Genomic DNA, 27,519 nt, shown 5'->3' with positions numbered 1-27,519 from the left:
TTCGTTGGACTCGTGTCGCTGTGGACTCATCGTTGCTTTGCTCACATGTCCTCCCTGAATCATGGGAAGTGCGGTCAACAAAGAGCATTTATAGGGGTTGAATCATGTTTCTCTGGAAGCTGGACTATGTCAGGAAATACCGTCACATGATGACTTTATGTATCCTGTGTGGGCTGATGTGTCATTTGCTGCCTCATAATCGTAAACAGAAAGATATTTAGACTCAAGTTATTTGTGACAAAGTTACTAGTGAACCATGTACGAGTAGACTTGTGTTTTTCTGTGTTCCAGTGCAGTCTGAGTCCAGAGGCAGAGCTCTGAATCCTCGCCATGGCCGACGTGCTGGAGAGCGGCGGCGGGTCCGGAGATGTGAGAGTGGCCAGCGTGGATTGGCAGAAACGCTGCATCGCTCTGGAGATGCAGCTGCTGAGGTTCCGGCTCCAGGCCGGGAAAATCCGAGAGCTGCTGGCAGAGAAAGTAAGAGAGAGAGAATCATCATGGTTACTAGAGCAAGCAGAAGCTCCACACTTCTGGAGCCAGATGCAGCAACTCTTCATGAGTTCAAACGAAGCATACTTATAACGTAGGTGCTTACCAAGTGGAGATGTAAGCATTAATAGATTAACAGGCACACAACTGGCACACCAGCTACCAAATATTTACACCCAGAAACTGGCAGGTGTAACTGTTGTGTAGCAAACTGAAAAGGTCGGAGGGAATATGCACGATATATCTGACCTGAAACTTGATCAGAATGCTGTTTATTGATCATTTAAACTGGCAAGACTTGGGAAAGATCTGTAGATGAAAATGTCCCCTATCAGACTCAAACCGGGGCGTTGCAGACCACGCATGGTCTAAAACCATGAGGACATTCCAAAGTCGATTACCAAGCTTGAAACCAAATCATTGATTTATGAGCAGCTGCAGCAACTCAATCATGACAAGAGTCATTTATGACTTACCTCAAAACATTCAAGTCTGTGTAAGAAGAGCAGCCAAGACGTCATTTTCAGGGAGTCTACCTCCAGCTTCTCCTGGATGAGGACAACGTTCCCGAGAGAGATGGGAAATGTAGTCTTTCCAGAGTGTACTGAGTCCAGGTCAAAACCTGAGCTCAGCCACGAACCAGAAAGACGCTAACAAAAGCTTGAGACTGGAGCTGACAATCAGAACAAAGATTGACCTGCACATTTAAAGCTCTCTCTCTTTGTTGCCATTGTAACAAACAGCCAGTACACCTCGCAGGTTTATCATAAAACACTTCAATTAATCGGGTATAATGTTCAGAAACACTTAAGGATAAGGACAGAAAGATAAGAGTGAACTGGAGTAAGATTTTACCTTTTTTTTATTCATCTTTAACTTCAGCGTGTGTCACATGCTTGAGCTGACGATTGTACCGGACTCTGATTGGGCACAACTAATGTAAGATGAACTGAATCTGTGGCTGTTTAAACTGCTGATCTCCTGCGGAAATTAGTCCACTCTCATCTGGTCCAAATATCTTGCGGGGTGGATTATTTTGCAAAACAATGTGCAGATCTCTCTGCCTCATCATCGTCATCCTCTTCTTCTGGCTGTCTTTTTAACTGTTTTACGCACGAGGATACAATTAAAGCAAGTGAATCAGTTAGAAATACAGGTTTGGATGACTGTTTGTTTATGTGTGTGCATAAAGACAGATGGGATTACTCCATTTTATTTGGTAAACAGTTGCTCCACTCATTCTGTGTCATCAGAGGCTGGCTACAGTTTCAGCCAAGATGAATATTTAACATTTAACTCATCACTGCTGGTGCTTCCTCTCAAGTCCGGGGGAATAACCGCCGTCCGCCGGCCAAATGCTCGTGAAGCTGTGGCTGTTGTAAAGCCTGACTACCAGACACTTTGGAAAGTAATCAGCTGCCATCAGGAGATCCAGCTCCGTTCTGAAGATTTGTTGGTAAAAGAGTGGAAGTGTTTGGATTAGAGCGAGGAGGAGTGAGTGAAAAAACGCTTCTCCCGTCTTGACCTTTCTGCAGTTTTCAGATGGTTTTCTTCTGCAGCTTTACGAGTTGCCGTCTTTTATGGACTCGAGTGGCTCGAAGCTGCTTTTGTTTGGAGTGCCACTGTGGTTCGCTTTCTGCTTCATCTCTAACTCTGGAGTGCGAGAGTGGTTCATTCAGTCTGTCAACAGGATGTTTACAGTCCAAACATAACCCATGCGTCTGATAAGAGCAGGATGACTCCCTGCTGTGTCCTCTGTCAGGTTCTGTCAGACCTCCAGCTCGTCTGTGAGATCCCAAACACACACACACACACACACACACACACACACACACACACACACACACACACACACTCACTTACTAACATTAAGAACGAGAAAGTCATTAAAAGTTCCCGTTTCTTATTGCCTATCTGTAAAACATTACAAAATGATTCATGAAAGGATGCGTCTCATGATCAAATACATTTTTTTATTGCCAGCAATCCAACAAAACTAACAATTGATCCTACAAACAAGTGGTCTGTTTAGCTAAAATAATGTTCCTCATTCCTTTGTGCTTTAGAGCTCCATTGTTCTACATCCAAGGGCCACATTATTGCTGTGGTTGACTTTCCCGTCATCAAGATGAACATGTAGCCAGGTCACAAACCTCTAAATCATCTCTCACGTCTCCGTTTTGTTCATCAAGTCAAACCAGAATAAGGTTTATTACCAAGTAGGTTATTCAGATGATGATTAAGATGAAATAGAAATACAGACAAAGTGAAGAACATAAATAAAGAATCCAAATATGAAAAGGATATAATCAGAAACACTATGACAGACATGTACAATGTCAACAGGTCTGGTTTTGTGCTCATTGATGGCTGTTTCAACCGATTGGAGAAGCGATCGACCAATCAGAACTTTGCAGGCTTACTCAGCCCTTTTTAAAATTATAGTACAGTACATATGTGTGAGCTGCTTTTTAGAGATTTACGTCTTCAGAAGGACAGAACAGGCTTGGGGCTTTGTGTGTGTCAGTATGGAAGGCAGCATGTAATGATACAGTAGGTGGATTGATTGCGAACGCATTGCTGGTTCTGGTCTTTTTTCAGGATTTTTTGACAGTAAGAAAAATATCTAATGATGCCAGCCTTATCCCTTCACCACCAAAAAAGACATATAGTTACAACTTGCCTAGCCTTATTAGGAAGTGGCACCCACATTCACACATACACACTTGTACAAACGCAGTGTTTGAACATATACATGTTAGCTTTTCATTTCAGCCATGATGCCAAAAATCGAGGGGATTTCAAGCTTTCTAAAAACAGATTAATTAATGTCCCTGCATACACAGTGTTTATTGTTAAATATTCTCCTTTGGGCTAGAAAATAGGCTAATTAATCTCTAAGTTTTTCTTTCTCTCCTTACACACACAAACACACACAGCGCTGAGCGGGGTTTAAGTGGAGGCCCGTGCTGCTGACAGTGTTTTTTTTCAGTCGGGGGTGGGGGGGTGTGGGGGGTGTGTGTGTGTGGGGGGGGGGTTGCTGAGTGACTACGATGGCGTCATGTTATTACTGTTTGGAAAGTCTGCTTCGCGCTCTTCATCTCCTCTTTTGCCAAGTTAGGAGTGTTTAACGCATTGACCCACTTTGCTATGGAAAAACATGGAGGAGGAAAAAAAAGGGAAAAAAAGTTGTGAGGAGGGTGCCTGTGACATGGCATTTATCCCCCCAGAGGCTGAGTGTGTGTGTGGGGGAGAAGAGAGGGAAGGAGATGCCCCATATGCCTTGTGAGGAGTTTAACAGGCAAGTTCTCCATTTAAGAGTTTTTTACTGTGGATTAGAAAAGTGCAAACGACGGCTGTCAGCTGGTGGACCCAAAGAAACAGAAACGTCTTCATGCAGAAAGAACTGGAAAAGTGACTGGGAGAGAATACAGTTTATTTTCTGGCACAGACTTTATAATTAGAAATAAATAATTTGGCCTCAAACATTTTAGTCCCTGTACAGTACCAGGCCTTTTTTTTTCTCCAAATCAAAACATCCAGTGAATCAATAGCTTATTCAGAGGAATTCTCTTATTGGATTGTTTCTCCACTTTAAGGTTTCCTTTCATTGCTTGGATAATCTAATATTGGACAAATTGGATGAATCTCCTCCGTAAAGCTCGTGTGTCTTGAGGAGCAAAACACTGCAGAAAGGTCACCAGGTTCATGTGTGTGTATAAACATTTATTTTCGTGAGAGGATTTGTTTTGATCAGCTTCTCATTAGTAGTCCAACTGTCTTAATCTGCTTTTCATTGTAAGGTTTTTCTTATTTATGTTTTAGGAAAAGTTCAGAGCTGGATTTCTTGTGAGGTTTTATGATTTTGTGTTTTAGTTATTTTTTTAATGACCACTTTATCAGCTTTCTGTTATTTGTCTCCATGTATATTTAATGATTAAAGTGGAGTCAATAGATAATCACTGAGGCATTAGTCATCATAGTATCGTCATACTCTTTCTCTACCAGTCTTCTTTCTCTTCCGCGTGTTCTGACCATCAGATTGAGCTGTAGTCGTTACTAACCATCAGCTGGGCTCAGCGGTTAATGATTAAAGTCCAGAGCACTCAAGGAATTGATATTTCACAATCAAACCACCTCCTCTACTGTTTAACTTTACGTCCTTTGTGATCAGTGTAGTTAGCATTACATTCTCGGATCCTGATTAAATGAACGGTGTGAAGAAAATGGAAGGTGAAAGTGAGAAAAATGCTGATGGATTAAAATAATCAAGCCTCCAGGATCTCCAGGATCAGATGTTTCAGTTAGTTTCTGACAGTGAACAGTCGTTTGGCTGTGACAGATCTGTTTGCTGTCTCTGGAGCAGATGATCTGTTGTCTGTAGCCGCCTCTCATCTTATCTCCATATTATCAGCCCCTCTGGAATCCATGCTAAGACGCTCCGCTTTTCTACAAGATTATTATGCAAATACCTGAGCAGAAACAAAGTTCAATATTTAATAATATTTTTTTTGTTAAGAGGCATAAAGTAAAAGGATGAGGCTGGTGATATTCTATGTTTTTGTTTGAGTCAGTAAATCCCATGGAAAGACCAAAACCTTTAAGAGATCTTTAAGTCTGTGATAAATGCAAGTCAAACTGCTAATACAAAGCTTTACGAAACATGACTCCCGCCTCGTCCATTTACTGCCTTCTCAGCAGCAGAAGCTAGTGAGTTGCACTGTGGCCTGACAGATGCTGGATTGCAGACATAGTTGTCTCACGCCTGCTCAGCAACTAAGGCCTCAACAGTTGGACTCTGCTGTAAACAGACGGACAGATACAGTCTGTGTCCATATCTGATAGTCCGTTACCATCAGGTCACCCATTTGACCCAACCAGGGGTAGCTGGAAGTAGCTCAACTCATTTGAAAACATAGACATTTTCCATTTTTACTAAAATATGAATCTGCATTTTGAGTCTGCTGTAACCTGAACACACACAACCTGCTGCAGTTAGTTCATACAAATGTGTTTGCAAGCGAGCAAAGAAGTCTAAATGGCTAAAAACAGCTAAAAAGCTAAATGTAGCAAAAAATAATGGATAACAATAATGTAGAGTTCAAATCGTTAGCCAACAGTAAAGAATAAACAGATAGATGTTGAATAAATGGTAAAATAATGAAAAATAACTGATATGTTTAACGAGTTAGCTCCAAGTAATGGACTTGAAAGAGCAAACAGTATTGGATGCATGCTTGAGTTAGCTAAAAGTAAAGAATATACAGGTCAAAGTAATGTATAACAGTAGTTGGCTAAAGTAATGGATAAACACTTAAGATAGATCAAAGATTATTCGGAGAAATTACTAAGGTATTATAATTATTTGGAACATGACAGATTGTGTTGAGATCATCAGGTTACGTCCTAAAGATTGGTTGCAAACCAATGATATAGACGGCTGATCCCATCTGTTCTACTTTGTGACTTCTTACTTACTTTATACTCACCTGAAGTGCTCGCCTTCCTCTCCTATTTATTGTTTTTGAATGAAGAACAAAGTGCTGTTTGCTCTGCGGCTCAAGCCCGGTAAAGCCTTTGACTCGCGATGAAGGCCATGGACCTCGAGGTGAGGAGTCATCCAGCCACTAACTGTCCACATTCGCTCTGGCTTTAGTGAGTGTTAATGTGGCCGCGAGGAAGCGTTCAAATGCTGTGAGTGGTGGATTCTGGGTATCAAGGGGGCCTTTTTTTATGGAGGTGACGAGGGGCGAGAAAGAAAGACCGAAAAGAAACAAAGGGAAGGGAAACAAAGATGACGGGAGGAATTTGAATGCATCTCTCAAGCAGAGTGAATCCATTAGTATGTTTGTTCTCCTTTCACCTGGGTCACTGAACTCAGAAGAAAGGGAGTCCTGTGTTGAACTGTGTGTGTGTGTGTGTGTGTTGCTCAGAGAGAGGGTACTTGCAGATGTGTGCATACTTGCAGTGTTTGCCTTTGAAAGCATGAGTATGCATGCTTGCACAGAAGGTGACGTAAGCTTGTGCACACACGCATATATAGCATTCTTCTATCACGCTGGTTGTTTGAGAAGATGTTCAGCCTCCTCTCAGGGCCTCTGTGCCCTTCTGCCTAAAGCGCCGCTCCTTGTTCAACAGTCAGTTATTTGATTTTTACAGAAGATTATCCTTCCTGTGCTGCTTCTTCTCCTCCGACTTGCTGATGCTTGACCATCTTTCCTCGCCAAATTCATATTTTCATCTTTTTCTCTCTCATCCACTTTTACAAGATTTTTTTTGTAATGAGGAATGTGTTCCTTGTTAAAGCCTCTCATTATATTCATCTTTTAAACGTGTTCCCTATGGCAACAAGGATTGAATGTGTGTTTGTGTGGTCGTCTGGCTTGGTGGTCTAATAAGGCCTTTTGTAGCAGGTTATGGGATGTGTCTTGCCAGAACCTGTTGTTCTGGTCTATGTTTTTTTTTTTTTCTTTCCTTAAGTTAGATGTAACTCCTGAAGATTAGCTGATGTTTGACGTGTTAGAAATCACAGTAACCTCTTTTGTCTCTTTTCCAGATGCTGGAGTTGGAGCAGAGGGTGACCGAGGCTGACCAGCGGGCTGAGAGTGCTGAGAAACAGGTCGGGAGGCACTTCTCACCCTACAGCTTTTACATCTTAGGAAATGTTGAAGGTTGATTCCACAACATCAACCAACTAAAGAAACACATCAGGGCGCGACAGTAACAGTTGTCAAGTTGCATTGACAACCATTTTGAGAAATTGGCAACCAATTCTTGTCCTTTGATCAGCGGCAACCACTTTCTACCATATACATAAATAGGGACAACAAACTGTAAAACATGCACCCCAAACTAAATACATAATGCAAAAGCAGACGTCTGGTTGGCCGCCTGGTAACCAGTTTTGAAAGTTAGAGTTGAGCCCTGACAAGCCATCATATGATCACACAGGTTTTAAACAGCTAAACTGTTTGTCAAAAAGTCACTTAGTCCGTTGGATTTTGTGGAATCTTTTGTGGACTCTTAACCAGTAAGAAGAACCTTTGATGGGGCGTCACAGAAGGATAGGAAACCTCCGACAGTACACATCTCTCATTCTCTGTCTCTTTTGTTGTTTTTTTTTAATCTCCCATTTGCTGTCATCACTGGTCTTCCAGGTGTTTTCTGTAGGTGGTAATTTAATGGTGCCCTTTCTTTAAAAACAAGAAATACCCGAGGGCTTAGACAGATTTTTCTTGTCAGAGTTGGCAAAAGTGTTTCCTTCTGGTGCCCATCAAAAACGAAGCGGACCATGCAAATTTAAGCTTTCTTTTCTCACTCCTCTAATTATGCATTTTCAGATCCACGTCATGGAAGAAAAGCTGAAGTCTGCAAACATACAAACCAGCGAAACGGAGAGCTCGTTGTACAGAAGGTATCAAGACCTGACCAATCGGGTTCAAGAAAAAGATGCTGTGATAAAGAGATTAGAGGTGCAGCTGGAAAAACAGGTATGGACGGAGCAGATAAAGACCAGAAATGTCCATTTATGTTCATAAAATGTAGGTTGCAATAATCCCTGTTTTCTCTGACTACAGATCTTAGTCAGAGCCCAGGAGGCAAAAAATATTGAGGAGAAGGCAGCCAAGATTAAAGACTGGGTCACCTTTAAGCTTAAAGAGGTAATCTCACACATGTAGAGATTCAACACGGATTCTAGTAAGAGCCTCTGGGAAACACCTCACTCTGCTGAGAGACATCACCTGTTGGCAACAAGAGATGCTTGTGATTGAACGTGTACCACGTACAGCTGTTTACAGCCAGATCATTTAAAAATGCCTATTTATCAAATGTATTTCTGTAAATAAGACATAACACTCACAATATCAGCTTTAAAATCAGGTGCTCCAAAACTGTTGTCGTTTAAGATATATAGACTGTGTGTGTGTATATATATATATATATATATATATATATATACTATATATATGTGTGGTTTGTTGCAGATGGAGCAAGAGAACCAGCAGCTGAAAATGGCCAACCTGAAGCAGACAGAACAGATAATGTTGCTGCAGGACAAACTGCAAGGTGAATACCAACAGAAGACAGCAATGACATTTAAAAAGAATTAAAGGCTGTAATGTATGATTTTATGTCTTTGTAGGATTATTATTTTATCCCCAAAACAAATCATTGCCACAGTTCCGACTAAATATCCCCGAAAAATGCAGATACTGCACTTTTTCTCTGGATGATTTTCATGAAGTGCTGCCTTTACAAACAAGATGTTTCCTCTTTTAGCTTTCTCATCTATTAAGAAAGTAAACGTTTATTATTACAGTCCAACATTAATGTTAAATTGATACAACTAAATAATTTGCAGTTTAATACATTAAAATATGTGCTGTACTGGTAGCCAGTAGCATCAGATTAGAATTCATAATGATTTGATTTACATGAATGTATACATTGCTATATTTAGGCATTGCATTGTATTTCTTGATCATAATATTGTCAGTATTGTATAAGTATTTCGTCAGCAGTAGAACAGTAAAAGGTCGTGTAGACAAGTAGGGAATTAATGTATCTGATAGAACGTATTCCCAGAGCTCCAGTGGGAAAGAGGCTGAGTTACTGGTGGTGTCTTTCTGCTCCAGCTCTCTTAGAGAAACCTGCGTCCTCTGGATCTCCAGCCACCTCCCCTGTAATGGATACCCACCTGGTACCCGGCAGTCCGCTGTTTCCTCCCAGCTGCCCCGGCACTCCACCTGCCCAAGATGACAGCTGGAGACAGGCAGGTCCCAGAGGGGCCGCCTCTAATATCAAGACCTCGCAGACAGGTGAGCTTAATTTGTATTATCTTGGGATGGGAAGCAGGAAGCTTTTGAAGCAAAGACCGTGTTCTTTAATTCAAGTCTAGCGGATCACATAACCGGAACAGAACCGGCAATGATGGACGGATTGGTAGCCTCACCAGCATCCAGTCTGCAAAAATGCAGTTAATTGTTTTCCTATGTGGTATGAAGGCTTCCTCAATTGTTAATAATTTGTCTCCTCAGATGTGAAAAGGGCTCCTGAACAGTCCAGTAAGGGGATTTGTCTCGGAGACCTTGGAGCCCATGATGCTCTCTCTCAGGGTCGGAGTAGGGAGGGTCCCTGCAGCCCAGTTTCCATAAGTGGACCAGAGCTCCCAGTGGGCCCAGAGGGTCTGTCAGGGTGCTCTGACAGAGACAACTCCTCCGATGAGCTCAACAGCAAGTTCCGCTCCCAGTGCCTTCACTCGTCCTCTTCCTCCTCTTCTTCCTCCTCAGCCTACGAGATGGCCCACGGACCGAGCTCTTTGGAGTCGTCCCTCAGGATAACGCCCAAAAGCCCGCACCTGTCGCGCTCCCCCTCCACTAACAACCCCTTCCCGAATCCTTCAGTTCACCAGTCAGGCACCAGCATGACGCTCCCCAAAGTACGGACTCCGCTCACCCCGAGAGACAGCATCCAGCTGGTCAAGAAGCATTACAGCCAGCCGCAGCCCAGCCTGGACAGACTCCACCACCTCAACGTTAACATAGACATCATGACCCCGTCCTCCACTTCCTCCACCCTCAAGAGCACAGGCACCGCCACCTCGCCCTTCTCGCAGGTCGTGGAAGAAACAGACATTGACGATGGGCTTCCTGACAGCATGGACGGCGTGGTGGAGGGGTCGGGGTCAGAGGAGCCTTGCCGGAATGGAGTCTCCTTTGTGGGACTACCAGAAGAACTGGAGCAGCTAGATCCACCACCAACACCCCCATTACACCGCTTCCCTTCATGGGTATGAGAGAGACCAGTATTATGCAGTCAACTCCTGCTCCCGCTCTTATTTTATGTTGTTAAAGTCCTACCTACAAGTATGAGCAATTCTATCGGATCCATCATCTTTTTGTTGCAATTACTTCCCAAGGCCCAGGACTCTTTAAAACCATTGGAGGAATAGTTTGACATTTTGGGAAAATACGCTTATTTGTTTTCTTGCGGAGAATTAGATAAGGGATGATACCAATGTCTGTATGGTAAACATGAAGCTTCCACCAGCAGTTGGTTAGCGTAGCTTAGCACAAAGAATGGGAACAGAGGGAAACAGTTTGCTAAAATCATAATTTACATGTTATATCTGGTGTGTTTAATCTGCACACAAACTGAATTGTAAAACCAACAGTTAGCCATTTTACGGTGGGCTATTTGTGTGACTATTTTTTGGACCAGTTGCCAAGTCAGGCTAGCTGGTTCCCTGTTTTAAGTCTTTGTGCTAAGCTAAGCTAACCAGCTGCTAGCGTTGTAACTTCATCGAACTCTTGGCAAAAAAAGCAAATAAGTGTATTCCCGAACATGTCAAACTATTCATTTAATAATGTGAACAGCAAAGATCTCAATGCCAACTTGTTGTACTGTCTGAAGGTGTTTATAATGAATGTTTGAGTGGAGTGAAGAGGAATATTCCTGACTTTGTTCTCTCTGCAGGAGAGTCGGATCTACGCTGTGGCAAAGTCAGGAATGAGAGTATCAGAGGCCGGTCCTGGAGCCAGGGGCCCCGGACGAGGTGAGCGCCCTGCAGAAAACTAGCCATCCTCTCCTTCTTCACTAACATCCGCTTTTCTTCTACATCCATTTATATTCAGTGTGATGCCGAGAGGAAGACAGCGGCAGAGTCTAACCCTGTGTGTGTGTGCCTGTCTGTCTGCATGAGCCCGGGTGGTGTAGAGGATGAGTCATTACTGTGAGGTGACATGTCATTCAGCTGATGCTAAAGCTGCTGTGGAGCTGTGTGGTTGGTTTGGATCTGTCATTGCCACCTTTGATGTCACTTCCTCTGGCCCACGGGCTCCTCACACCTGTACAGGTGTGAGCTCCTCTTCCCTGCTCTTTTTTTTTTTAAAGAGCCGAGGAAGAGCGTAACACCGGTGAGGTTTAGAGTGGTTGCTTTTTAATCAGCTGCGATGAAAGGACGCGGTCTGGGCGTAATTACTGCTTTGCTTTCTGTCCCGGCCTCATCCATTTTGTCAGGGCGCAGACAGCGAGCTTTGACAGCACTACGACTATTGAATTTCCTGACTTCCAGAGAGATGAAGCTGACTGCCAAGTGGCTGCTGTGGATGAAGTCATAGCTTACTCAGCGTATTCAGCTTTCTGTCGAGTTAGCGCCTTTAGGTGCATCTGTTGTTGGAGCATTTAGACCTCTGGCAGAATGAATATCATGGACCAGTTCTTGAGAAGCATATGGTCTTGGCTCTAATTGTATGTGAAAGATCATGTATCATTTATCATGTAATATGTGTATTTATATATGAAGGCTTATATAGCGATGGATGTGGCTAGCTTATGTTGCTAAATTAAAACAGTATGCACCATAGTTCAAATCCATTTACTACAGACCATAATAACCTCATGGTGGCTAATGTTACTTATAGATATTTAGACGGTGAGTTTACAGACTTTATCACTCTTGAGTCCTTGTGCTACTGTTACAGCATGTTCTAGCGTTGGCATTTTCCTGTAATTGTCATTTGTGGCAGCTGTTAAGTAAAAGTCACATAATCTAAATGATATAAATGTTGCATTGGCCCTCCATCTACATGTCCATAATGAAATAAACATTGAGTCAAATAAATTCTAAATTGTCTTCCCGTGTTTGTTTGCAGGTTCCAACTTACCCCAATACCCAGCGGCAGGTCCGTTCCCCCAGTTGATCTATAAGAATATCAACGTACCAGTCTATACCACACTGAAAGGAGTGAGTGAACGTTTACTTCTTATTACTGTGCTTCACTTTTGATGCAGCTTGTCAGCTAAACATCAAACTAATTATCATTTGAACTGCCATTAAATTAGGTGGTGTTTTATTTTTCACTACTCTTTCAAATGTGTGTGTGTTTTTTTTTTTAGAAAGCCACTCAGATCAGCAGTGTACCTCTTCCTGATGACGACTCTGGGTCTGAGGACGACAGCAGCTCTCTGGCCAGTTTACGGACCTCCACCGTGTTCCCGGACAAGAAGGGCAGCGTCCCGGGGAGCCCGCGTGCCGTCAAGAGAGGTGAAGATTACGCATTACAGTGCAGACAGGACAGTGAAAACCATGTACATCTAAAATCTCATAATCTCAGGACAAACCTGAAAGTTTAAGATAGTCCATGAATTTTGGTTCCAGTGTTTTTATCAGCCTAAAGGTAGGACCAGAGTATTGAGCATGTACTGTAATACTTAGGGTTGTCAATGTACAGCAACACTAAAAAAAGGATTTATGATAAATGTCAGGAGGAGCACCGTTCTGCCTCGACATTTACCAAAGGCAGCGGCTTGTCTGCTCACCAGAATGGTATGCAGCTGCGAGAAGCTGCATTGTAAGTACGGAAAGTACCGAGAAACATTATAAATCATTAACTGAAGTAGAAGTAGGTGATGCAGCTTAAGGGAAAACACTCAGTGGCTACAGATATTCACCACTCAATGCAAATGACCTGCTTGAATGCATTGAACACAGCGTACTGATGAGATCTAACAGTGATCTCAGAGTCTGGGTTTCCCATTTAAGAGCCTTCTGCCTTGAACCTCCTGTTGCTTGCTGGCTCTCAATCAACTGTTTTCCCCAGGTGTGTCCATGTCCTCCATCAGCTCAGAGAGTGATTATGCCATTCCTCCTGACGCCTACTCCCTGGACAGCGACTACTCCGAACCGGAACATAAAGTCCAGCGAACCTCCTCCTATTCCTGCGAGAGCACCGGGCCTGTAAGTGGAATCCTTCTTTTTTATCGTCTCTACAGACAAAATGTAATGATATGGAATTAGTCAAATCCTGTATGAGCAGTCAGTTGTGTTTAAATGACTCCTGTGCTGTTCGTGTCTGTAGGAGATGCTGGAGAAGTCGGGGTACCTGCTGAAGATGGGCAGTCAGGTGAAAGCCTGGAAGCGCCGCTGGTTCATCCTGAGGAATGGAGAGATCCTCTACTACAAATCTCCTGTGAGTGAGAGCCTGCACGCCTGCTTCCTTCTATGGTTTTGCTGTCTGCACAGAAAACATTGCACGAATATTTCAAACGTTTGCGTGCAAGACGGCTGCAGTCGAAAGCACGAGCACCATCTTAACACCTCATCACTAGCAGGGTTGTCAGTCTAGACTATAAAAAGATGTACGTTACCGCAGTAAAACTCTGTGATGGCATTTGTGATTATAGTTTCTGACAGAAATGAAGATTCTTGTGTGTTTTTTTTCAGAGTGACGTGATCAGGAAACCTCAGGGTCAGATTGAGCTGAACTCGTCCTGCCGTATAGTTCGAGGAGAGGGAGCGCAGACATTTCAAGTGAGTAGTAAACATGTCTGATATTCTTAGCAAAGGATTCAAACAGTGCTTCACTTTGTGTAAGAAGGAGAGTATTACTTACGCTGCGCACTGTGACTATATCCTTCAACAGGCTATGTAAGGAAATGAAATGGAAGCACTTTTTCTTTTTTATTTGAAACCTGGACTTGAAAGAAATATAGAAAAACAGTTGTTAGAGGGCAGATGCAGCTACACACACTCTCTTATTATAGCACTGCATCGCCATAGAGTGTTACTGCTGCATACCACAGAAGCAGCTTAAAATGACGTCAGGTATAGCAGTGGTCTGGAATGCTTTCCTGGTTCTTCGGCAGCTGATTCTGATCTCCTCTGACACGATAATGCTATCTCAGTCGGGCATTTTTCCCATATTTCTTCCCTTTTCGTCTAATCAGCTGATTACAGAGAAGAAGACCTTCTATCTGACCGCCGACTCACCCAACATCCTGGAGGAGTGGATCAGGGTCCTGCAGAACATACTCAAAGTCCAGGCCAGCAGCCCGGTTACTGTGGAGACCACCGCCAAGCCCACCGTGAGGGGTTGGCTTACAAAGGTCAGGAGACAGAAGTAGTAGAAGAAGAAGATCAAATAAATTACCTGAAAACTTATTTTTGCTTACTCGACTACATCAACACCTCTAATGTCTGTAAGCTAAAGGTGAAGCTATACGGCTAGGAGACAATTAGCTTATCTTAGCATTAAGACTTAAACAGCTGGCAAAGTATTAGTATGGTGTTAAGCTTCTCATATATCTCTCAGGAAGAAAGTATTTCTGTATAGTATTAAATATTCATGAACTTTTGCAAATACAACAAACAAAACCTCCATATTTATTTATTTACAGGAGTATAATGCTCAATGCTTTAATATTTTATTAGGCCTCCAACTAATGATTCATTTTATAATTTTCATTCTATGACGATTTTTCTTCTGTTAATTGATAATGGGGAAAATATTAACAAATAGATGACTTAAACGATTAATAGATAATCAATATTGTTTTTTCTACCGTTTTACTAATTGATTCATTTTTTCAGCTCAAGTTTCTATGACATCTGGAGTCACACAAACAGTCCTATAGAAATAATTAAACTTTTTGTGTTTACATGTTTGTATTTACTGAAACAATGCAACTAATTTAGTAGATTTCTTACTTTTATGTGAAGTAGCCTTACACCCACTACCCCGCTTCCCTTGCATAGATGCAAGAGGTATAGATAAGCCAGGCTTTCCCCCCGAAGAGGATGCCAGAAATAACAGATTTTCAGGCTAAACGTCCTCTTTCAGACAGATATAGACCCACTGGGGTGGGGAGGGTTTTGACGGAGCACTTGAAGCAGATTCTTGAAAACCTCCTTCACGTTGGGACACGGCAGTGAGGCCGAGCTGCTGGAATGCTTGAGAGCTCCTTCCCTTCAAACCCTCCTCTATTCTCTACCTTTCCTCGGCCAAAGTCCGTCGTCTGTTTGTGGAGTTAAGACACTTAAACATCTGACAGGTGTGTGTGATGGGTCTCTGTCTGATGACAGACAGCCCGTGTCCTCTCACCAAACGCCAAAATCCCTTCCTGAGCGTCGTCTTTGATCTGCAAGTTATGACGTGATCTCAGTCCAGACGGGGGCTGTTAACCCCGGTGACCCCTATTTAAGGGATGCACAGCTGGCTTTGTGTCGACGGCATCCTTCAGTGAAATCATTGCTCCATTCACATTTCTAAAAGTCTCTGAAAGAAGTCTGTCGCAGAAAGTAACGTGTAATTATCAGCGGCAGGACAGTTAACATTTGACAAGAAGTTAGTTGTCTCTTTACTGTGAAAAAAATAAATTAGTAAATAATGATTTGCAAACTTACCTGCACACTCTTGGGACATCTGCTGGTCAGTTGTAGAAATTCCCTGACTGACATTTGTCATGCTTTTAAAAAACAAAGAATACAAAATATAGTCTTGCTACGTTTAAAAAAAAACAACAACCAGATAGTCTTGGAACATTGTCCTGATACTTTCTACGCCATTGTCTTCTTGTTTCAGGTCAAACATGGACACTCTAAGCTGGTGTGGTGTTCCCTGGTTGGAAAAGTCTTCTACTACTATCGTAACCAGGAAGACAAGGTTAACAAGGCTCCCTTCTCCTAACATGCCCTCGCCTGCTTTTAATGTTGTCTTTTGTCTGTGATTATTACCACCTCACAAATACAGGCTCCTTCCTACAGAATGATAGGCTTTTCACAAATAGAGGATGGGTGCTTACAGATGTTGCTTAGGCAAGACAAATTAGTTCTCGCCATCTTTTGTTTGGCTCCCTGTTTGCTGATTTACTTCTTTTCTCTCAGTTGCCTCTGGGTCAGCTGCAGATGCGGGAGGCCTCGGTAAAGGAAGTGGATCGCTCCTGTGATTCAGATGAGGACTACGAGGCAGGCAGTCGAGGTTTCCTCTCCTCCCACTGCACCCTGGTGGTCCAACCAAGAGACCAGAGCCCTACTTACATGCTCATCGGCACCAAGCAGGAGAAGGTAATGTGACATATTCATGTAATTGATAAATGTTTTCATGTTTATCCTTGGATTTGGGATTCATTCATTTGTGTTTGCACTTGTTTCTACACAGGATACATGGCTGTATCACCTGACTGTGGCAGCGGGCAGCTGTGCATATTTCAAAGTGGGCACAGAGTACGAGCAGCTCATTGGTAAACTCCTTGATGCAGAGGGAGACCCAGGTGAGAAAATCCCTGTTCTACAGCAAAGAGGCGTCATTAGTAACTGCATTATTATTAGTGTTAAAAAGAAGAGGTTGAAAATGTATTTGACTCCAAATGTACTTTGTGCTAAACTGCCTTTTGTGTTGAGCATTACAAAGAAGAGATTTTTCAATTTAATATGATATTTTGGGCTCTTATGTCACTTAGAAGTAACTAGTTGCATATCAAAGTTACTTGTTTTTGTCCAAAATATTCAGCTTAACACAATAAAGCAGGTCCAAATTCCCATAATGCATCCCCCACCTCCTCTCTTCTTTTATTATTTACATCTAAACATCTAAATTATATTTGCTCAAATGCTTTCTCATTTGAATCTGCAAAAATGTCTGAACTTTTATACTGCGTTTTATTCAGACAAAGTTCTATTTAACACTGATGCATTGAGCTGTTTTAAATATGTTGTTAAATGAGAAGTAAAAGGACAGAGATTCTTTAATTAAAAGTTATTTTGTGTTGGCCTAAAAGTCACACAAATTTACACAAAAAAGTACCTCCTGACACAACCTCAGTGTCCTCAGTGGTAGCGATGGCTGGTGACACAACAATGTCATATTTCATATTTGTTTGTTACAAAGTACATGAACAATGCTCATTCTTTGTTGACAACACTGGAGATGTGTTTGTAACACTCACAGTAGATCGACTGAAAGGTTGAAGGCTTGCAAAGTCTCTCTATAAGTGGATAGAAATGTACTCAGTAGCATGCTACATGTTATTTTGATCCACTGTGTCTGACGGCCTTAATCCACTCTGCAGACTGTGTTTACGACTGGATCGCTGTGTGTGAATAACTGTCAGCTGTTGAGTGATTACGGCTTTGAAACTCTATCTTGTTTGTGTGTGCGTGCATGTGTTCGCGTGGGTTTCTGTGTGTGTGTGTGTGTGTGTGTGTGTGTGTGCTTCTTCTTTTCCCAGACTCTGCCTTGTGGAGGAGCGAGGCCTTGAGCTTCTGTAAGGAGGGTCTGCGTTCGCCTCTCTCAACTCTGCCCTCTGAAGCTCTGCAGACAGAAGCTCTCAAGCTTTTCAAGGTCAGTCTCTCCACCTCTCACCCTTCTTTCTGTGCCTCTCGTTCTGTTTCCATTTACTCGTCTCCTCTTCCTTTCATCCCTTTCTCCAAATCTTTCCTTTTCTGTGCAGCTCTCACTGCGAGGGTCTGTTCAAGGCATCATCCGTCCTACTCCAGTTTGTCCCCCCCATTATCCCTTCCCACTCCTGGATACGCACCGTGGCCCTCTTCCCCTCTTCCCCTCTGCTTCTAAACCAGATCAAAGGCTCGAGGACGAGGGCCCCAGCTCATTAAAAGTGTGGAAGAGAGATAATGGCCTTGATTATCTGCTCTGATTGAGGCTAACCGTTCCTCTGGTTTACAGCCAGTGTGAAAGGCGTCCCCCTTTAAAGATGAGACATGGGAGGTCAGGGCCTTCGCAGAGTGGCAGCAATGGAAATGGAAGCCACGAGATGGGGGAGGAGAAATGGGATCAGAGCAGAACGGGGACCTTGTAGGAAGATCCTTTTCCTCTCTTTTCAACTCTGTAGCCCTTCAGTGCGCCCACCCAGAAGCCCCCTCCACTACAGTCACTGCACTAAGGGATAGAAAGTTGAATGGATCGGCCCTCTCTTTGAGCAGCCAGCCCTTAAAAAACAGTCACAAACACACAAAAGAAACAGAGTGAATGGAAGTGACACGCTTTTCAAGTCTACACTCTACTTCCTGCCTTTGAAGTATTAATGAATCTGACAAGGCTGATGAAAACTTGGTTGAATTGGTTGAAGACTGAAGAGTCTGAAAAGGAAGTGCACTAAACTTGCATTCTTTCTAATGGCCATAAGGGTGGCTACCTTGTGATTGACCGGTCGCTACCACGGTCTGATCTGGGAGTTGTACACGTTCTCGTCTTGCAACTTCATTTTGATTACATTTTGATTGTCCAAAAATGTCTTATTCAGCGTTCGGCTGTACTTAGCTCCACCCTCTCTTTTCTGGTTGCAAAAAGCCAAGCTGGCGACGACCAAAAACCAAGAAGATGACGGACAAAATGCCAAACTCAAGGGTTCAAAGCGGCGGTGCAAAAACCCATGGACATACTGTGTCTACTTCTTATAAACAATCTATGATTTAAGACAAAAGATTTAAGACAAGAGAACAAATGAGAGAGGAGAAATCCCAGAGATGAAAGCAAAAGCTACGACAAACAATTATGACAAACATATTTGCTGACCTCATACCATGTATTTCAGTTTGTTTTTTAAAATAATTTCTTCTGACCTAAATATTAACATCACCGTTCTAGACTTTTATTTTGTAGTTTGGTGTGTGTTTGCCTCCACCTGTTGGTGATGCAGTGGAATTTAATGGCAGAAGTCTTTCCTTCTCTGCAGTCCTGTCAGCTCTTCATCAACGTGCTGGTTGAGTCTCCGTCTGTCGACTACCACACCTCTCTGGCCCAGAATGCATTGCAAGTGTGCCTGACCCACCCGGAGCTGCAGAATGAGGTGTACTGTCAGCTGATCAAGCAGACCAACCGCCGGACGCCACACAACTACTCCCTCACACAGGTCGGCCTGGTGCACACGGAGGACAAAACAGATGCATGTGAAGCGCAAAGTGGTTAAACACAACAAAAAAATGATGATGACATTAACATGAGAAACCCAAGGTCGTTATCTCGGAATGTGAAGCTGCATTCTTGGCACAAGTTTTAAAAAAGTATGCATAAAATACGATCCTAATAAAAGTGTTTCTTCCTGTAGTGCTGGCAGCTGTTGTCTCTGTGTGTGGCTCTGTTCCTTCCTCAACAACATTTCCTTTGGTACCTGAGACAGTACCTGCAACGCAATGCTGACCCAAGGTGAGGTGCCCAGAGCCTGTAGCTGATACATGACTCCGTCCAAAGTAACTATAATCAGATCTGGGGCAGTTTTTGTGTTTACACATTGTTTACACCTTTATCCCCTTTTCGTCCCGCACAGGAGTGAGGTGGGGAAGTATGCGGTGTACTGTCAGAGGTCTGTGGAGAGAACAGTGCAGAATGGAGAGCGGGAGGCCAAACCTTCCCGTATGGAGATCGTCTCCATCCTGCTGAGGAACCCCTACCACCATTCGCTGCCATTCAGCATCCCAGTCCACTTCATGAACAACACCTACCAGGTAACACAAAAGCACAACACGCTGTCTTTGTGGTGACTGTCTTGAAATGCAAACACAATTTCTAACTCAAGCTGCATCTCCCTTTATAATCATGTCTTATTGATGTCTCGTAGACACCGTTACACTGTCCTCTTTTTAGAAGCAAATCGTCAAATCAGCGAATTTCTCTGCAACTCACTCACTTTAAGGGAGGGAATTCATGTGTACTATGTTCTACACATTCCAACATGCTCTGCCTAGAGGGAAGGAAACTAACGGCAGCATCAGTTTATTCCTGCAGAGGTGAAGAGACATGTTGATGTTGCCACTTACAGGCAAAAAAACAACAACAGCTGCTTCAATATTTAGTGTCACCTGCAGGGCCAGTGCCAAAAACACAAAAACCTCTTTTGGCGAGGATTTGCTATTCAAATATATGCAATCAGATTACTTTTTAAAATGTGAACTCTGTATTTCTTTGCTTTGAGATCATCCTGATGGACAATAAAATCACTGCCTTCGTTGTAACTTTCCAGAGTTGCAAAATCCTGTTTCATAAGCGTTTTGGCACCAACGAGCCCTCGATCCCATGGATCTATTTCTCAAACTGGACTTCCTGGATCACATTTTATTATCCCACTGGGACTTGAAACAAAACGACTCTCATGCAAGGCTGTTTTTGGACTTAAATCCCTCTTGCGTCTGCAGTTCTAATCTGCTGCTGCGGTTACTTTTCTCGCTAATAGGTGGCGCAGTTTGGCCGGGAAAGGCAGGACGACATTGGCTGGTTCTGGTTTCCGGTGCTCCTCATCAATGAGAATGAGACGTGTCCTTTCCTTTTTTCTCATGTAGGTGGTGGGTTTCGACGGCTCCACCACAGTGGAAGAGTTCCTCAATACGCTGAATCAGAGGATCTGCGTGAGGAAGCCTCAGCTGTCTGGGTTTGCACTCTTCACTGATGATCCGTCTGGCAAAGACCTGGAGCGCTGCCTGCAGCCGTCTGCCAAGGTAAGAGTCTGGGTCACTGAACATAAGTGGATGGAAGAAAAGCTCTACACACCACCGAGGCTTTTGTGGTGCATTTATTCATATAATTTGTCTCGTGTTACTTTATATTTTAGGGGATCGACAGTTGGTAGTTAAAGATTAATTTGACAAATTAAGTTTGTCCAAACATTTTGGTGACTTTTGGATTTTTTTTAGATGTAGTCACATGTCAGCAAACCAAAGCTTTACCATTGTAATATAATTCCACTCAATCGGGATAAAAGTGGTGCTTGCACTTCGTTTTCATTCTGGTTACTGAAACTGAAACCATTACGTTTAACCAGCCCACCAAAGAAAGTGAATGCACCACATTTATAACTCTGTCGAACAGCTGGAACAGCATGCAGGACATTTTAGAGTAGATTAATGTTTTTCTCTGTCGCTATAGATACAATAACAACTACTCGTCTGACTGGAGACTGACTTGTATCCCTCTTGACAGATCTGTGATGTCATTTCCAAGTGGGAGCAGGCCCTAAAGGAGCTGCATCCTGGGAAAAATGAGGGGACACGGATAGTGCGTCTAACATACAAAAGCAGGTAGGATTTCTATCGTCACATCTGGGCTTTGCAAAAACACACATTACCTCATTATCTGTCATTACGTGGTCACAGACATTTGTCTCAGCCTGGATCACACAATAATAGATGGTGATGTGATGCGTGTTTTGGGAATTTGTGTGTTCATGATTCCAGCCTCTACCAGGAAAATCATGACGACTTTTCTTTTTTTTTTTTCATTTGTGCATGCACAGGTTGTGTTTCAGATCTCAGGTGAAAGGAGAGACGGACCGAGAGCGCCTCCTGCTGGCGTACCAGCTGAATGACGAAGTTCAGCAAGGCCACTTCCCCGTGAACAAAGAGCTGGCTCTGGAGGTGGCCGCCCTCATGGCACAGGTCTGTGACGATTATGTCAATTTATAGGATTCAAAATGCTCACTGTCAGCAAGGATTGCTATGTTTTAAACTCCTCTTTCTCTTCCCAACCCCCTCTTCCAGGTTGAACATGGTGACTTGGAGAGACCAGCTGCCTCCTCTCCTACCGGCTCCCCTCAGCCTAAATCTCAGCTGACTCTCCTGCAGGCCTTAGAGCGCTTCTACCCCAAACGCTACAAACAGGACTGCAGCTCAGAGCAGTTCAGGTAAAACAAAGACACTGCTGTTGTCAAAATAAATACTCACTTCTTTTTTTTAAATCTTGAACCAGAGAACCTTATGTCCTCATACAGATTTGTTTGATGTATAAATAAGGTCTGACGAACATAGTGATGGCATTTTGCCGTGAACCGATCAGACACAAATACTGCAGGATGTTCTTGTTTGCTACAGATGAGATTTAAACTTTAAACGATGTTACCCTTCTCCTCTCAGGGATCTTACTGAGCGTCTGGCCACTAAGTGGTCTATGCTACGTGGGTGCAGTGCACCCGAGTGTGTGAGAATATACCTAACTGTGGCCCGCAAATGGCCCCTATTTGGAGCCAAACTCTTCAGCGCAAAGGTAAGAAAAAGAAAGTCCACTTCTCTCCTCGTTTTGCGTTTAATGTTACACTCTGTATAACTTCATGCAGGCTGCAGGTTACATTGCGTACTTGATTTGAAGTCTTATTATAAACACGCACGCTCTCTAGATATGAGCGCTTGAACCCTAACAAGCCCCATTCATGAAGCTTTGATGAGCGAAGAAGACCCAGTGAGAGAGGAAGCTGCAATGTTTACGTCACACCTGTAATATGACCTCTCTTTGTTTCCTCTGTCCACAGCCGCTCCCCCCCTCTCCTGTTGAGCAGAGCCAGGTGTGGCTGGCAGTCAATGAAGATGGATTGTGTGTGCTGGACTATACAATGGTGAGTTTCAAACAACTACCTCCATCAACACTGTCTCTGCCCTGTGTTGTTACACAAAACATGGAAAGAGAGACCCATGTTTATCTAGAACATTTTACAACGTGCCTAAGTATATAGCTCAAAAAAGTGACGTCCCTCTTTACAAGTGCAGCGGTGGGCCACAGCTGCGGAGCTGTGTCGACCCGCTGGTCTGGAATGGTTTCTATTCTGTGGTGTTTCAAACACCAGAAATCCACAGTAAAATAAAATGGCCAGCCTCCGATTGACCATTCTTGACCCTGACAGACAGCCGTTCCAACATGGAAACCACGTTAGCTTTGGGCTCTGTAATTTCCAGCGGTCCGTGCAGATCCATTTCATTCTTGGTCTGGCGGGCGGTGCTGCTTGTGCGCTTTCATGAACGTCGGCGAGAGAGAGAGAGAGAGAGAGAAAACAAAGTGAAAATCAAAAGAAGTCGCTGGATGGAATGTCACGCTTCTTTACACTCAATTTGTCCTTAAAAAAAACAACCCCAAAACCAAAAACGATTTCCCAAAAGAATTCCACGCTCTATTTTGGTACCAGCAATCAAATCTGAGCGTGTTCCATGTTTATGTCGCTGCACATTTCACACTGGCAATGCTTTTCATTCTTCAGCACACGCTGGCCACACACTCCTACCAGTCTGTGATTACCTTCGGTGGCTGCCGAGATGACTTTATGGTGGTGACGAGCCAGCAGAGGGAGCCTGGAGTCGGGAAGAGGAGCGTGGAGAAGCTGGTCTTTGCGATGGCTAAACCAAAGGTAAGTGTCACAAGTACGTTGTTAGAGAGGCATCCCGTCACGCATTTAGTGCCGACGAGCTGTTACGTTCAGGCGGACTGTAAAGGGGGGCCCATCTCTCCGAACCAACTGGGCTCGTAGATCATCAGTCCCAACCAATATTGCACCACTGGAATAACAGTTGGTGTTGAAGGAGGGGTGGTGGACTTCATCTGACAGGGCTGTGTCAAAACGGCAACCACTGATGTAAACCACCAGCAGCTGAGGCGTAAAGGAAATGTGGGTAGATGGTTCGAATGTTCAAGGTGTTGAAGTCGTATAAAGGAGCTCTGACGATAAGGGAGGACAATTTAGCTTATTCACGTTCTCCTGTTTCCACATACCCTCACCACCGAGAGCTGATGGAGAAAACAGGTTGTTGCTCTTATTTCAAGTGCAGAAACCTCAACGGAGCTTTAACGCACAGTCCTTTTACAACTGTGGGTGAAGCTAATGAGAGTAACTCCATCCTTGATAAGCGGATCGTTTTGGGGCGTCTCGGGTCTTCACGTCTTCTGTGAGCCACTCTGGGCCTCCGGCTCCCCAGAATCAAATGAAACATCATGTCATCATGTTTAAAGCCTGATCTCTTGTCTCAGATACTGGAGCTGACTCTGCTCATGGCCAGCTACATCAACCACTGGAACCCCAGCCTCCCGTCCGCCTCGCTGCAGCCCCTCGGCCACTGGGACGTGGACAGCAAACACTTCCCCGCGATGAACTACACCACCAAGGGCCCCACACTACTGTGAACTGTGCAAAGAAACAACACCGTTTACCTACAGGGAGGCTTGATGACAGACGTTTCATATGGAGTGCGTTGGGTTGCATGTCCGGGTTTTACATTTTTACGCAACAGGTACAAGGAGATTCCTTTTTTATGAAGATTTAGATTTAGAAATGTCAGGATCAGGTCTTGTTAGACTATTTATTTCTACAACAAAAGAGTGTTTCAACTCTGCTCTATTTAGATTTAAGGTTTTGAATTCCTCGTTGGAATTATTTTTGAAATATGGAAGTGGTCTGAGGACACATTTACTACCTGCGGTGCGATCCTTTTTAGTCGCTGGCCGCTGCTCAGATGTTTGCCTTCATTCTAACATGTTTTCCAGTTTTTCTGTCACAAGCTGTTGCTTTCTGAGAGCTGGTTTGACTGGAATCCAGTGTTGTGTGTCGCTGTCTTTTTTTTTACCACGAATGATCCCTCGTACTTGACAATGAACCAGCATTTAAATTCCTTCATATGGTACTGTGCAATTAGAAATGGAATGGTATGGCATGTGATACTTTTTAGCATCTTATTTTGATATCATCTGCATCTAATATGACTCTAATTTAGATCGGCAATGAACAATTATTTTCTAAATTAAATAATGAATTGCTTGACCCGTAACATGTCAGAAAATACAAAAGTTGACGTACATATAACAGTCCAAAACCCCAAAATATTAAAGTTACTGTGAGGAACTTTTAACTGGTTATGAAACCATCAATGAGAAAACGTATTCTTTATGCTGGTCATCGTCGCCATCGGGTCAGATTCCATGCAAAATCAGATGAAATCATGCAGCTTCACCAGAAACTCCTCAGCTCAGCCTCCAGCTGCATCCAGCTCGGCCAAGCTCAGAACTTCGCCTCGCTGATCCGCCGTTCCCCGCTGGGAGCAAACACTGACACCAGGCTGCTGGAGGCCCAGGCTGTATTGCTGGGCCCGCTGGAGGGAAGGGAGGCACGGGAGAACCAGAACCAGGACTGAGCGACCCTGCTGCAGTAAAATGAGAGGTTTTCTAAAGGGAATCTGGTCTTCTGAAACACTACCACTTTTGTCCACAAGGAGCGCAAAAATCAACACAAAATGAAAGTTCCTTGTAGTAACTTTAAGTTTAATATCATCGAAGCTTTTAAAAAGAGAGCAAATATTTGCATTTGAGCAGCTGGAACCACTAAATTGTGCTTAAAAAATGACAAATGATTAAGCGATTGTCAAAAAAAGATGCAGAAAAATGTTCCGTCTGTCAACTAATCAGTTAACCAACTAATGGTTTCAACTCTGCCCTGATACAATTTGGTTTTCCTCATAAAAAGGGTGCAGGACAGTTTTGACCCCATAGAAATTAAGATCATATCTAAAGAGCCTTTTGTAATCCTTTTCTTTTCTTTTTTAAAGATAATTAATATTTAGCTCACTTATCTACCCTGAAGCAGGCCAAATAAAAGTGAAGTACGTGAAGTACCTGCTATTGATGTGATGTTACTGAGGTACACAATAACACAATGGGGTATGAAAGGTGTATAACAGTGATAGACTGTATGTTTAATGCATCTGTGAACGTTAAGCAGTGTTCCTGTGTTTATGTTGCTGATGGTCATCTAACAACATGTTAGACATGCAGCGTATTCATAATCAGGTCATTCAGTGTTTTAATGAGAACAAAAGGAGAGGACAAATAAAATGAAAAAGACTTGAACTGTTTTGGATCAAACCACTGTCTTGCTTGTGTCCATATTAGTTATTTATTTTTACTCCCCAATTTTTCTGTTTTCACAACTGTCACGTTTATATTGGAAAACTTAGTTTCCTTTATGTAACAGAGTAATTTAAGAGCAGAGTATGTTTGGTTATTTGAAAGACGGTGTCTTTATGTTTGTCTGTGGGATAATAGAATAAACGGTACAATCCTGTGTTCCCGTGTGCTTCCTTATATCTTAATTTAATCTATTTTATACCTTACTGTGGTGTACAGTAACTAAGGGCATACAAAATATACAAAGAGCTTCAACTCTGCTTGACTTTTGATAATTGAAATCAATATATTTATCCGTTTTTTTTAAAATGATGACTGTACATAGTATAACTAATTAATGCAAACTTACATATTAAATACATTCTTGTTCAATATAATTATGGTCCACAGTGGAAGTTCATTAATCATTAATAATACATGTGTACTTTTACTTTTATTCATTTGAAGTACTTTTTTCCAATATTACGTCTCTACTTAAACTTCATTTAAATGTTGAATGCAGTACTTTTACTTGTAATGGAGTGTTTTTATGGCGTGGTATTACTACTTTTACTTCAGAAAAGGAACTGAATACTTTTTCCACCACTGATACCTTAAGTATTTGTTCAACAGGTTTAAATCTCATGAAAACCCCGATGATTTCTGCTGTTTCGTCTCTTCATTAGCTTCTCTGTGATACAAAGAGTGTTTTTATAGTCCCAACTCTTGAAAGTCTCAAAATAACGGCTGTGCTTGAACGCATCAATAATTTTCTTGTGCCGGAGCAACACATTTAATTGGCTTTCCCTCACAAAACATGTTTTTGCCTGTAAGTGTAATCTATTCAGGAAACACAGGATTCATGCAACACTGACAAAATTCATACGTTACTCTTGGAAAAGAAGAACTCTGTTTCTGTTCCTAAAAACCTTCTTCTCTCATCCGACACATCCATAAACTATACACTTACCCTCTGTGCTGGTTGTCCACGTGCTGCCCAGTCGACATGATGTTTTACTGGAGTCGAGGTTGTTGGGGTGGAAGCTGTTCTGCTTCTTCTTATCCAAAGTGGGTCAAAAGTGGTAATGGCATTTTCCTGCCAAAATACATGCTGTAAATCCCACATTTTTATTGCTCCTCTGAAGCTCTTGTTGTTCCAAAGCTGCTCTTTTACTAAATGAAATGCTCGTTACAGGGCTCACTGCTGAATTTCTGCATGCCTTCATTGCTCATCAAAAAAGAAAATAACTCCTCTTATTTTTTCCGTGGTGCACTAAATGGCTCAGGCCACATGCTTTATAAAAGTTTAAATCAAATTTAATTTAGGATAAAAGATTCCAGTGTTGTTGGATAGATGGTCATTTTGTTACCCTGACTGTAAATCCTTAATTTTACTGGCTGACTGTACCATTATGTACGCTATATGAATCATGAAAGAGGTATGACGTAAAAAAACTAAATGTATATACCTGAGGGTGTGTGCAGAGATGTGTGTGCATAGTTTAAAACTTGTTCTAATCTAAATAATGAAAGCCTGGTGTTTATTCTAATACACGTGATTGCCTCCTCCATATGGTTGTACTATATTTCAGGGCTGCAACTAACAATTCAT

The 27,519-nt window shown here is 42.7% G+C and overlaps 1 protein-coding gene across 1 annotated transcript; it reads left to right on the top strand.

The window, feature by feature from the left end:
- Positions 1-330: 330 nt before the first annotated feature.
- On the top strand, positions 331-26,085 carry plekhh1 (pleckstrin homology domain containing, family H (with MyTH4 domain) member 1; the record flags this gene model as incomplete). Its single annotated transcript, XM_079174160.1, has 29 exons — positions 331-477; positions 7,046-7,108; positions 7,830-7,979; positions 8,067-8,150; positions 8,475-8,556; positions 9,126-9,308; positions 9,528-10,279; positions 10,966-11,044; positions 12,144-12,235; positions 12,388-12,535; positions 13,092-13,228; positions 13,350-13,460; positions 13,715-13,801; positions 14,218-14,376; positions 15,852-15,932; positions 16,154-16,333; positions 16,428-16,539; positions 17,497-17,609; positions 18,961-19,137; positions 19,333-19,430; positions 19,552-19,729; positions 20,561-20,716; positions 21,198-21,295; positions 21,511-21,652; positions 21,755-21,897; positions 22,127-22,256; positions 22,519-22,602; positions 23,239-23,385; positions 24,003-26,085. The coding sequence occupies 29 exons, from the start codon at positions 331-333 to the stop codon at positions 24,153-24,155; spliced, it is 4,266 nt and encodes a 1,421-aa protein (XP_079030286.1). The 3' UTR covers positions 24,156-26,085.
- Between the last annotated feature and the right edge of the window lie 1,434 nt (positions 26,086-27,519).

Source organism: Pholis gunnellus (assembly GCF_910591455.1).
Source record: "Pholis gunnellus genome assembly, chromosome: 15".
Classification (NCBI taxonomy): domain Eukaryota; kingdom Metazoa; phylum Chordata; class Actinopteri; order Perciformes; family Pholidae; genus Pholis; species Pholis gunnellus.
The sequence above is the reverse complement of the archived record's forward strand: the minus strand, read 5'-3'. Positions and strand labels throughout refer to the sequence as shown.